This window comes from Talpa europaea (genome assembly GCF_964194135.1).
Source record: "Talpa europaea genome assembly, chromosome: 7".
Taxonomy (NCBI): Eukaryota; Metazoa; Chordata; class Mammalia; order Eulipotyphla; family Talpidae; genus Talpa; species Talpa europaea.
In genome coordinates this window covers 136,743,606-136,755,908 of record NC_140074.1, presented here as the reverse complement: position 1 = coordinate 136,755,908, position 12,303 = coordinate 136,743,606, and the positions used below count along the sequence as shown (strand labels likewise).

The following is a 12,303-nucleotide window of genomic DNA, read 5'->3' as shown; positions in this document are numbered from 1 at the left end:
AGGAAGAGACCCGGAGCCAATCCCAGGCTGCCCACACCAGCTGCCCGCCCTCTGCTGCAGGGGCGGGGCCGACACTGCCCGTTGGGGGTGGGGGGTGCAGGCTGATGTCACCAGCCTGCTTACAACAGAGTTTCAGGTGAGGAAATCCGCACGGGGCGGCGACACGCCATGGCGATGGCAGACGCTTCCTTCCCTTCTCGCAGGCGCTCTGAGTCCGGGGCCGGCGTCTCTGGGCCATGCTCGGCCCTCCCGGCCGCGCTGGCCGGACGTGGCCCGTGTTCCTGGATCACAGCTAGCTTTTCAGGAAGCCTTATTTGCTTTTCCACAAAACATTCCCTCTCTTTGTGCATCTGTGTGTGATGTTCAAGAACCAGGGATCCTCGGAGCCACCGAAGGCCAGTCCAGACACAGCAGAGCAGACCTGCCCGGCGGAGCCGCAGGGGGCAGGGGCGTAGGGCTCTCATGCTGAGGGGAACGCGGCCTTCCTGCCATCGAGAGTACGCTTCATCTCCACTGGCTGCCTCGCAGGCTCCCTGGAGTTTGTGAAAGTACTTACAGGTATCGAGATTTTATCACGTGCCAAGATTAATGGGCTTAAAAGCTGACAATTAAAATGTGGTCACTCATTACAAACCCAGGGAGGCAGATCTCAAAGGACACACCCCAACCGATACTCTGGGGCAGGGAGGCGCGCGCCAGCAGCGTCCTGCAGGCTCACCTGCTCGGTGACTCACCTGAGCCCGCCCTCCCGCCCCCGGACGCCTGCGGCCCAGATGGACCAGGCGGGCTGTGTACAGGCTCCCCAGAACCGGCCAGACCGGCCTGAGGAGCCCGCGGGCACGACTCTGAGGGCACCTGCTGATCTGGGCCTGAGGTGGGTGCAGGGAGTGGGGCTGCGAGGGGCCTTTTCCAGCAGAAACCCCAGGGGGCCACTCCACTCCGCCTGGCTAATTAGAAGGAACGGGAAGGGCTGGGAGGCAGGAGCCGGGAGCCCCCGGCTTGTGTGAGAGTGGGCCAGTGGCGCCCACGTGGGCATGCCAGGAAACCGGTCCTCCTCCAAGATCAAAGGGCCAGGGCCCGGGAGTTTCTGCAGCCGACGCGGCCCGTCCCCCACAACCGTGCTCAGGTCACCAGGAGTGACGCGGAGACCCAGGTTGGCTTGGAGCCCCATGAGGTCCCACTAGCCCAGCCCCTTCCTCGCCCATCGTGGTTCCTTAAAAAGAGCCCCAGCTCAGGAAAGCCGGGGGGCCCAGCACCCACCTCCCGCCCACCCTGCCCACCCAGACAGAAGCGGTGCCCTCACCCTCAGGGAGCCCCTGGGGTGGACTCAGCTCCGCCAGTCGGGGACAGGTGTCCAGTCACTCCCCCGTGCACCATGGGCGTGGCCCCAGCACCCACAACAGCCCCCATGTGCCGGACCCTCCCAGAGGAGCTGGCTGGTGGCTTCCAACCTGCCTGTCCCCCTCCAAGCGACAGCGGGCGGACTGCAATGGGGAGAGCAGGCCCCGTGCCCCCTCCTGTGGCGACGCACGGGCAGGAGCGGCCCGGTGCGGCCTCCCAGCAGGCATGAGCCAAGCACACAGCAGCCACGCCTGGGACAACAGACCATGCCCCGCCGCTGCTCAGGCCGGAGGGGCTCAGGGCCGAGGCCTGTATCAGCAGCTCTCCTGGGGGACACTCTGCTTCATGGACGCTCATGAGGCCAGCGCTGCTACGTCATGTCCTGGTGCAGCAGGAGCAGAAGGGACCTGCGTGCAGCTAAAAGAACCTCCCTTCCAAAAGCCCAGGGCTGGGCAAGACCCCAGACCTGCGTCCACACCATGGGCCGGACACCAGGGCTGAGGCACCAAGGCTTACCAGCCGGTGGCCCCCACGGAGCCGCGAGGGGCAGAGGCGAGGCAGAACCTGGTCTCAGCCACCCTGCACCCTCCTGGCCGCAGGTCAGCTGACTGACCTCGAGGCTCTTGCTCCACCCGCCCCTCCCAGGTGGACAGGAGCAGGTGAGGCAGATGCCACTGCTTCCGGAAGCGCTTTATCTCCTCGAACAGGGAGTGGGTCCTCGGGCTCTGTGGGCTGCTTTGATGTGCGTGTCAAGATGGAGATACGCGGGCCGCACGCCAGGCCCCAAGACGAGACTCCCGCGGGAACAGATGGCCGCACCCCAGGCCCTCCACACACACGTCCCTGGAGACCACGCAAAGCTCTGGGGCCCTTCCTTGCAGAGCCGTGGAGACAGCATGCACACCAGAGCACCATCTGTCCTGGGGAGCCCATCCTGGGGAGCCCATGGTGGAGGGACCATCCTGGGGAGTCCATCGTAGGAGCACCCATCCAGGGGGAGCCCGTCCTGGGGTACCCATTCTGGGGAGCCCGTCCTTGGGGAACCGTCCCGGGGACACTATCCTGGGGGCCCCGTCCCGGGGAGGCCATCCTGAGGAGCCCGTCCTGGGGGAGCCCATGCCGGGGTGCCCATCCTGGGGAGCCTGTCCTAGGGAGCCCGTCCTGGGGAGCCCACACTGGGGAGCCTGTCCTGGGGAGCCCATGCCAGGAAGCCCGTCCCAGGGAGCCCATCCTGGGGCGCCCGTCATGGGGAGTCCATCCTCAGGCCTCACCAGGACCAGGCGGGGCAGCCCCAGGGCAGAGGGCTCCTCTGGCGCTAAGGGAAAGGCAAACCTGGGTGAGCCAAACGCGTGTCCTGGCGCCCGGGAGCGGAGCAAGGACACGGCACGGAGCAGCGGGGGCCGCGGGTTGGCTCGTTCCCAGGCCAAGACAGGGGCGCGCGGCAGGCCCAAGCAGAGGCCAGGGTTGCCTTCTGGGGCTAGGCGCACAGGGGCGCCTGCTCTCCATTGGGACCCCAAGAAGCCGATGCCCCCCCCCCCGAACTGCCATGCAGCCTCAAAGCGGTAGTTTTGGCGCCGCTGTCACGGCGAGCACCCAGGCGCCCGACACCCCCTTCCCTGGGACTCCTGCCCAGGCCGAGGCCCCGAGAGCCCCCTCCGCAGAGCATGTGCCCCAAGAAGCACCCCTGTGTCCCGTGTGTGCCCACTCATGTCCCCCATGCATCCCCACGCCAGCACCCGTGTCCCGGCGCAGCCCACCTGGAAATGGCGGCCACAAAGGGCTCCAGCTCCCGTGGCTCGTAGGCGCGAGCGAAGGCCCAGCACACGTAGCAGGCGGCATCCCTGACGTTGGTGCCCACGCTGCAGGCGCCCCGCTTCTCGTCGTAGGCCAGCGCCTTCAGGATGACGGGGACCACTGCGCCAGGAGACAGGTGTGAGTGCCCGCCCAGCCCCTGCCCACTGCGAGCCGCGCACAGCCCTGCAAGCCGCGGCCCCGCAGGAGGAAGCGTCTTTAGAGGTGACCCAAGAGACCTGTGGTGAGGCTGCCAGGTGGGGCAGGGCTGCGGGCACAGCCTGGGGGCGGAACGGCAGGCGCGGGGAGCTGACCCAGGGCTGTGGGGAGGTCGTGGCTGCAGGGGGTGGGGGCACTGGAGGCCCTGGGGCGAGGCCTTCCAGAAGGAGCCACTGCCCGTGCCCACCCAGCGCACACAACCCCGGCACAGAGCTGCCCTGGGGGTGCAGCAGCCCAGCGGTGGGCGGCCAGTCCCCCCGGCTTTTGGGTCTAAGCATCACGGGCTGAAAAGGTGGATTTGGTTCATGCGGGTAGTTTTGAGGCTGGGGGGGCGGGGGGGGCTGGGGGGCACAGAGCCGGGGGCATGAGGGGCATGGAGCAGGGGGCTGGGGGCTCGGGCTGAGGGGCTGGGGCGAGGCTGGGGGTGCGGGGCAGGTGACTGGGCACCTCCTACAGGGCTACCTGGCTGACGGCTGGTCTGGGCCCTGGGTGGGTCCCGCACCTGTGCGGGGAAGCCTCAGGCTCCCAGTCCAAGCCCAGGTCCGCCCAGGCCTCCCTGGGCCAGCAGTGGGGGAAGGTGGGTCTGTGCAAGGCCGGGAGCTGCACAGGCACATGGGGTAGGAGCGGCAGAAGCCCCAGCAAGGGCCCACACTCCGGCCTGGCCCATGAGCTGCCTGCTAACTCCCGGCCACGCCCGCCCCCCGGGGCAGAGGAGAGCCCACGGGGCCTCCCCACAGCCCTTCCGAGCAGACTGTACCCTCATACCCCCAGGCGCCGTGGAGGACCCACACCACACCAGAGGCCATGCCTGGGCACGAGGATGTGGCGGCCGCAGCCCGGAGCAGCGTCCCTGCTGGCCGGGTCAGGCAGGAAGGGAACCCCCGCCCACCGTGAGGCGCGCCCGCTCACGGGGACCTGGCAGCACCCTGCAGTGTAAAAGTGAAAGAGCTCGGAGGACAGCAAGGCACAGGCAGACACAGGCTTCGGGGCGAGACACTTGGAAACGGCTGTCAGCACCAGCACAGCCCGGGCTGCGAGAGCGGAGGCGGCGGGGTAGGGCGGCCGCACGGGGCTCTGCCCGGGCCACTGCCCAGGCCACACCACCAGCTGATCCCGGCCTCCCGCCTCTACCGCGCCCAGGGCTGCCCGCGTCTAGGGGCCTGGCCAGGAGCCGCCTCAGCGGCCATGCAGGGCCTGGGCAGGAGGCAGCACACAGAGGAGCAGCAGTCTTCGCCCCAGAGGTTCACAAAGTCCTCGAGAACAACTCCCGACTCCACGGGTTTAGCACAAGGAAGCTCTTCCACAGCCTGACCCCCCCCCGTGCCCCCCCTCCCCGCAGTTACACCTGCAAACGCGTGTCCAGCACTCGGCCCCAGAGGGCTTCCCTCTGGCAGCCCAGGCCAGCAAGGTCGCTGGGCGCCCTGCCCCGAGGCGGCATGTCAGCTGTGTGACGCCAGGGCCTCAGGACAAGCAGCCTCCGGGCGAGAACCGACTTAACGCTGAGGGTGCCAGCCACCCCCTGCACCCCCCGCACCCGCCCCATCCTTCTCTGCCGAGGCAGAAATGCTCTCCAGGAGAATCACCCTACAGGCAGCACAGGGGCAGGGCCCTGGCAAGTGGCAAGTCACACTAAAAGAAAGACAAACGTCCGCAAAGGCCTCGGCATGGGGCCGCTCTGGCCGGGCAGGACCCTGCGCGCCGAGCGCGGCTTCTGGGAGCGGGTGTGGCCACCCCACAGCTCCCACCGCAGCCGCCGGCACAGCCAGCCATCGAGCCTGCGCAGAAATGCAGCCCAACTGGCTCAGGAAGAAGCCAGCACTGGATTTGCTGGGGGGCAGGAGGAAACGGTGGCCAGAATATCTGGTTCCACAGATGTTTGGGTTTTGAGCTCCCACAGGTCAGTCCTGAAAACCGCCCCAGGCCGGAGTGGCGTGGTGGCGGGTAGCCCCAGGAGTGCCCACCTCGTCCGGGCCGCTCCCCAAGCGCGGCCATGCCCCAGGCACCCCGGGAGGCCAGGCCCCACTGCCCGCAGGCGGCACCAGGGGCCAATGTCACGAGCGCCTTGTCCACTGAGCGCACGGATGTCCCCGCAGAAGCAGCCCCCAGGCGAGTAGAGGCCTCGCTCCGGCTGGCGGCCAGCCAACACCTCCCAGAGGGGCTGAGCCCAGGCGGGGGCGCCCAGAGCCCCAGCCCCCTGCACACGAGAGGCCCCGTGGCCACAAGAACCCAAGCCACTGAGCAACGCGCCCACCAAGCTGGCTGAGCTGGTCCACGGGCACCAGGCCTCTGGGACCCGGGGAGACTCCAGATCGGTCAGGGTCTCCCTGAGCCTGAAGAGGGAGCAGCGGGCGGCAGTGGCGGTTGCAACGTCACGCTGGAACCCACTGCCCGCGGCGGCCCTGCCCAGCTTGCCCTGTCTGCCACGCGGGTGAGGCTGAGGCCCAGCGAGGCCCCAGAGGGCACCCCGGGTGGTCTTGAGGCGCCACACATGCCTCTCTTCAGGGCTCCTGCCATCACCCCCTCATTTGTTCAAACATGGAAACCAGATTCTTCCCCAAGAGCAAGACATTCCCCTCCTGAAACATCTCCTGGGGGGCCACACACAAACCCCAAGGGGAGAGGAGGGGCCAGTGCCCACCCCACCCCGCCCCCGCCGGCCCTCACACCAGGCCCTGCACACACTCCAGCTGGGCTCGCCAGCAGCTGGCCCTCACCAGCGGGGGGACGCGACCCACAGCCAAGACTAGGAGGCCACTCGTCAGCCCGGACTAGATGGAGCCGCTCCACGGAGGCACCACGGCGTCCCTCATGCCCAGGCCGGTCAGTCAGGTGGGGCTCAGGGATCTGGGGCCCAGCAGACCCCAAAACACAGGGATAAGGGAGGTGCTGCTCACCACGCCCAGAACCGGCTGGTGCCACCACCACAGCTGGTGAGGTCCGGCAGCCCCACCAGGCCGGTGGCCTCCAGGGACGGCCTCTGCCCTCTGGTCACCACCTGCGCAGGTGGGTCAGAAGGTGCTGCCGGACGGGCCGGAGCGCGGCTCGGGCGGCCTCGCAGCTGGCGGGCACACAGGCATTGCATCCCCCTGGACAACCCCTGACCAACGTGTTGCTTAGAAATGTTTTCAAATTGAAAGTCCTTGTCTGACCTTTGCCTTTCCACACCCAGTCCCGGGCTGCCCAGTGGCTGAGGACGCGGCCTCCCACAGTGGCCCTCTGGCACATGCCACGTGGCTCTGAGCACCCGGGGGACAGCAGGGCCACCCACTAAGCTCTGCTCCCTGCCCTCAGGGTGACTCAGGGCCGTGCGGCCTGGGAAGAGCAGAGGTCTGGGCAGGCAGGGCCTCCGGGGCAGGGGAGCGACACTGTCTCGTCAGCCTCTATCGGCAGGGCCTGGCACGGGAGGCCTGCAGGGTACCGGAGCCCGAGTGGGTCTGGGATGCTGCGCCTGCCCCGTGCCCACCATGAGGGCGTGTGGGTGGCGGCGGGGCGGTCGCTCCTGGCTCAGTTCAGCGGTCCCGGGGGGGGGGGGAAGGGGGACAAGAAGACAGGCAGGGTGGGGGCAGCAGCAGCAGGGGGTGCACGCGGCTCAGAGCACTGCTCTGCACGCACACGACGCCAGAACCAGCGGGGCGGAGCCTGGCAGAGGGGCCACAGATCAGCCGGCAGGATGAGCAGCCAGGGCGGCAGCAGCCGCTCCCGTGGCAGGACCCCGGGCATCGCAGACTGCAGAGTAGCCCCCAGGCTGGACCCTTACTCACTGGCAAGTCCAGCCGCAGAGGCTGGGTCACCCCCTGGGCTGAGGAAGGGTCCTACCAGCCATGCAGATCAGGATGGGTCTCTGACCACCGAGCCCCCAGTGCCCAGGCCACGCCAGTGCGGGGAGGGGGCTCTGTGCGGGCACGGCACGGCCTGGGTGGCAACGGGCCCCAGACCAGGAAGCCGAAGCCCCTTGATGCTGCGAGCCGGGCGGAGCCGGAGACCAGCCGCCCGGAAGTCAGCAGGGATACGCCACACGTGTACACGCCTGGCGGGCGCGTCCATGGCGGCGCGGAGCTCAGCGGCCGGCGCCGAGGCCCCAGCCCCAGCCAGGACCAGCGGGGAGCACAGAGTCAGGAGAACCTGACACGCACCCGCTGGCCAAGTGGGCACCAGACGGAGTGGGCGCAAGGGGCGCACGACCCTCACCCGCCCCCACCACGGCTCTCCAAGGTCTCGGCGCCTTTTTTTGTCTCTGCTGCTCCGGCAGCCGTGGCAGGAAGGACAAGCGGAGAAGCAGCCTCGTCCGCGCTCCCCACAGGGTGGCCACAGCTCCTCCCACGCACGAGCACGAGGCGGCCGCGGCGTGGGCCTGCTCCCCGGGCCGGGGCAAGCCCAAGGCAGGAGCGCCCAAGCAGGACACGCTGCTGCAGGGCGGGGAGGGCGCAGCGGTGGAGGGAGCTGTGGGAATCGCAAAACTTGGCCCAAGTTCACCACCTGGATCCGTTTCTCAATCAAAGACAAAACCAGCCGCAGCTGCTGGTTTCGAGTTTCCCGGAGGACCGAGGCGGGAGGGCCCCGGGGTGGGCAGCGCGCACCGCAGCAGCCACGGCCCTGCAGGCCAGGCAAGAGGGAAGGCCCTTCCCGGGGGGCTGACCAGCTCCACGTGCACGCGCCTCGGGCGTCCCCTTCCCACCCGCCAGCTCCGGGCAGAGGCTCCGCGGGGGTCGCCTCAGAGCGGGCAGCACAAACGCATGGAGGCCACACACCCAGAAACCGAGGCCTCTGCCCACCCACATGGGCCGCACTGCCCGCCAGACAAGACAGCCCAAGGCAGAGGGGCTGTGCACTCCGCACCCCCAAGACAGAGGCCCCCAATCGGCAACGCAGACGCCGGCACGAGGTGGGGACGTCCAGCCGAGCCTCAACGCCGTGTCTCCCGCCGCAGGCCTGAGGGACGAGCCGTCCACTCAGCATTGTCAATAAAGGTCCACAGCAAGACCCTCCACCCCCTGGCAGCCATGGCCAACCCACCCAGGTGCCCCGCTGCCTCCTGGCAGCGCTGTCTGGCCCTGGCTGGAGGGAAGCTGAGGACAGAGGCACAGGTGGCCTGCGCGGCAGGAGGCCCCGCAAAGCAAACCACGGCCAGCGCCGTCTGTCGAAGGGGGCTCCGGTCTGGGGGGCATCCAGAGGCCACGGCGGGGGGCCCAAGACCACTGCCTCCTTCCCAGACACGCGGCGGCGCCAGCAAGGAAGGGCTGAGGGGCAGGCGCATGGCGATGCAGGCTCAAGGCCTCCAACCTGCCCGCCCAGCCTGGACGTCCATGTGCCTGCGCCAGGGTGACCGGCAGCCAACAGATGCCAGCTTGTCCGCAGCGGTCTGGGGATGGTCGGAGGCCTGGCCAGAAGGCAGCGGGGGGCCCCGGGGCCTGGCCACCCCTGCCCCTGCTCAGGCACCCGCAAAGGCACGGTGGCACCAGGACTGGCCCCGGCATAAGGGCGGCGCCCAGAGGGTGGGCAGAGGCAGCAGGTGGCGCGGGAGCCACAGCCGCTCAACACCCACGTCCCGCAAGGGATGTCGCCCAACAGACCGGCACCCGTGGGCGTGTGGGCGCAGGCAGAGCCCTGCTGCTGCAGTCCAGAGGGCCACACTGGGCTGAGGGTCAGGGGCCAGCAGGGGTGGGGCGGGCGAGGGCCCAAGAGGAAGGCTCCCACCCCCCGAGACAGGCTTCTGGGGCAGGAAATGGGCAGGGTGGGGACCCCAGCGCGGCACGCCGCTGCTGCCCCGCCAGCCCCCACCGTGGCCGGCGGCAAGGCAGGAGCCTGGCCAGGGAGGTGCGGGGTCTGAAGCCGCCGAGCCCGGGGTCGCAGCAGAGAAGGGGAGCGCGGCTGGCCGCGGGGCACGCGTGCACAGGCCTCCCCTCGCGCTCGGGCGGCAGCTGTCAGAGCCGCACGCGGCCGGCCCTGACGAGGGTGACTGAAGCAGCATTGCCAGGAGCTCAACAGAAAGGGGCAGTGAAGGAAAATCCTGAAACTTCAACGTTCTTTAGAAAGTGCCCGGCCTGGCCCGCTCCCAGCAGGAAGACCAGGCGGGTGCCCGGGAAGGGGCGAGGGAGCCACTCGGGGTGGGGGTGAGGGGCGCGAGGGTGCGGGCCGTCCCCAGGGCGGCCGCTGCTCCCGCCCTCCAGTGGCCCGGGGCGGGCGTGCTGCAGCAGGCCCCGCGTGGTGCTGAGGTGAGGAGGCCGGCGGGAGTCCCGGCACGGGCGGGGAGAAGTCAGCAGCAGGAGGCGCCTCGGACCCCAGGGCGGGGGCCACACCGGGGCCCCCTCCCAGCCAGGTGGGTGGTCCAGAGGTCCCAGGGGCTGCCCGCGGTGCCCAGTGTCCCCACGGCAGCCTCCTGAGTGAGAAGAGCCTCCCGGAGACCCACCTACACCCGGGGGGGCTCCCTGCTGCCAGCAGCGTCCCGAACCCACGCCCGTGTTGCCCCGCAGTGCAGAACGGCACCCCGAAACCCGCGCCAGAGGCAGGGAGTCGGCGCCGTGACGCTGGCGGGGGAGCAGCACATGAATCGTAGCTGCGGGCGGGGAATATCAGGTGCATCTCTACGCCCCGAGGGCCCGACTCCTGCCCTTAAATCCCGCCCACCGCGGCGGCGGCTCCAGTTTCAGCGAGCGCGCGTGAGAACAGGTCCTCTCCAGCCAGCCGCCGCCCGCAGCCCGGCCCGCAGCCGCCTCTGGTGAGTACGGCGCTTCTTCTCAAACCCCAGCTTCCTCCCAGGCCCCACAGGCCCCCTGAGCCGCAGCCCCGCGCCCCCCACTGCGCCCCCCACTGCGACTGCGGGTGGCAGGTGCGCCGGAGCGCCAGGCTCTCTGCTCTCAGGCCGGGAACAGGTTTATCTGGAAGTGAAGTTCTTGTTTCGACCATAAAATTTAAACCAAAACTCAAATTTTTACTATTGCTTATCTGCTCCTTAGCTTAAAATAAACTTCGGTAAACGTCAACATCAAAGCAGCAAGGACGACACATGCGTTTACGTGTAGGATCAGCTGCTGTTGTAATTTATGATTTCTTGAACTTTAAAATCTATTGTTTTAAAGAAAGCACTTTTCTGATATAAGCGTGCCCCCCCCAGAGACCTCAGTTGGACCGGCGCCGCGCGCGTGTGAGTGTGTGTGAGTGTGCGTGAGTGTGTGCTTATTTACTTACTTAAGGGGCTTCTTCCCTCACAGAAAGTGCCTCAAGCCTGTGCGAGAACAATTACTGACCCAAGGCAGACTTGGCTCAGACAGAGCCTGCCTGCGTCTGTTATGCTGATTTTATGCCGTGAGCAGAGCCCCGACCTCGAGCCCGTCTGTGGGGACCACGGCCGGTGCCCGGGGAGGGCCAGGGCGGCCAGGGGCAGGCCGGGGACTTGGGCTCCGGGGCTGAGGAACGTCCCAGCTTGTCCTTCCGGGTCCACCCTTGCAAGTTCTGTTTGGCCTTTCTGGGAGTCCTTCCGAGCTCCTGCCCAGAAAGCTGCCACCTCCTGGGTCATGGCTGTCCTGAAGTTTGTCCTTCACTTTAAAGAACCGAAAGTCTGGGAGGGAGTGGTGGTTAATCACTGGAAAAGCTCAATTGGAGTAAAACTCACAAATCTCGTTCTTGCGACACCCCGGTGGGTAGGTGACAATGGCGTGTCCTTGGGTTATGCAATGACGCCACATCACAGCGCTGTAATTAAGGCATGCCCTTCAAAGCGCTGTGCTGCCGGGCTCCGGGCCAGGCAGCTGGACACACGGAGGAGCGTCGCGGCCGCGCACTCGCCCGCCTGTCACATCCCGGCCCATAAAGTGAAGCCATAATTACCTCCATTGTGTCCTACCAGAGTCCAAAAAGCCTCCCCCCGCCTGCTTTCCAGAGCCAACTCCTCAGGAGCTTTTAACACACGCCGGCCACCCTCGCTGGCCCACCGCCGGCAGCCGTGCTGGTTGGCGTGAACCCCGGGGACCTATCTATCAGGAGCCGGTGCCGGGGCCCCAAGCCCCCCGAAACGGGCAAACAGAGCCCGTGGCCGAGTGAAACCACAGGCTGTTCAAGGTGTCGTGGGGGCAGGGTGCCCGCCGGCCCGCCAGGAGCCAGAGGAGCCGGGCCAGGAGGCTCTCGGCCCTCGCAGGAGCTGGCCAGCCGCAGACAGGCAGGGGCTGGATCGCGGGGCCAGATGCGGCGCCAGCTCCTCTCAGGCCAGCCGACCGCCCCTGCTCGTGACAGCCACCTCTGACCCCGCCAGGGATGGGGCCAGACGTGGGGGCAAGTGGGAAGTGAAAGGAAGGGGCGAGGAGAGAGCTAACTTCTGAACTGTAAACCAGCACAGGGGATCCACGAAGCCAGCCCTCGAGGGCCCCGCCCTGGGGCAGCACCCGAGGTGGGCACAGGGCTGGGGGCCTCAGCCCGTGCAAGCAGCTCAAGCCCCAGGCGACCCTGCTCTGGCGGCCACGGACTCTCTCCAGGATTCTGACCCCGGCAGCTGCCCAGGAGCAGGTGCCTAGCAGCTGCGGGCGGAGACGTCCGAGCCCTGCCCACAGGCGGCTGGCAGCGCCCCGCGCAGAGGCCGCCACCCTCAGGAGCTTACAGAAGCCTCCACCTCGTCCCACTCGCCCTCTGACATTGCTGCGTCTTTACAGCCCAGGGAACGGCGCCGTCTCCCGCGGCCTCCTCAGCAGCCCCATCTCCTTCCTAATGAGCAAACGGGGCTACCCTGAGGTCGGTTTACACAGTCGCTGGAGGCACCTCACCAGCAGACTTGCCCCCAACACCAGCACCCAGGGCGCCCCCCGCCCGGGGTCAAGGAGCCGTGCCCCGAAGCAGCCACTTCCCTCCTGCGAGCTGACACGGGCAGGAATCCAGACAGACACCCGGGGGCCGCTGACACAGACGCGGCCCCCCGACTTTCGGGCGACCCGCCCAGCGGGCGCAGGGCGGCCTCCCGGCCCCTGC

At 68.1% G+C, this 12,303-nt stretch overlaps 1 protein-coding gene across 1 annotated transcript in view; it reads right to left on the bottom strand.

Annotated features, from left to right (window-relative positions):
- The window catches only part of TBCD (tubulin folding cofactor D), a gene marked incomplete at its 5' end in the record, with an annotated part of 76,972 nt that overhangs the window by 24,687 nt on the left and 39,982 nt on the right, over positions 1–12,303 (bottom strand). The window contains one exon of the mRNA XM_084236921.1: positions 3,099–3,255. Coding sequence (XP_084093047.1) covers positions 3,099–3,255 — 157 coding nt within the window. The remainder of the gene's footprint in view (positions 1–3,098; positions 3,256–12,303) is intronic.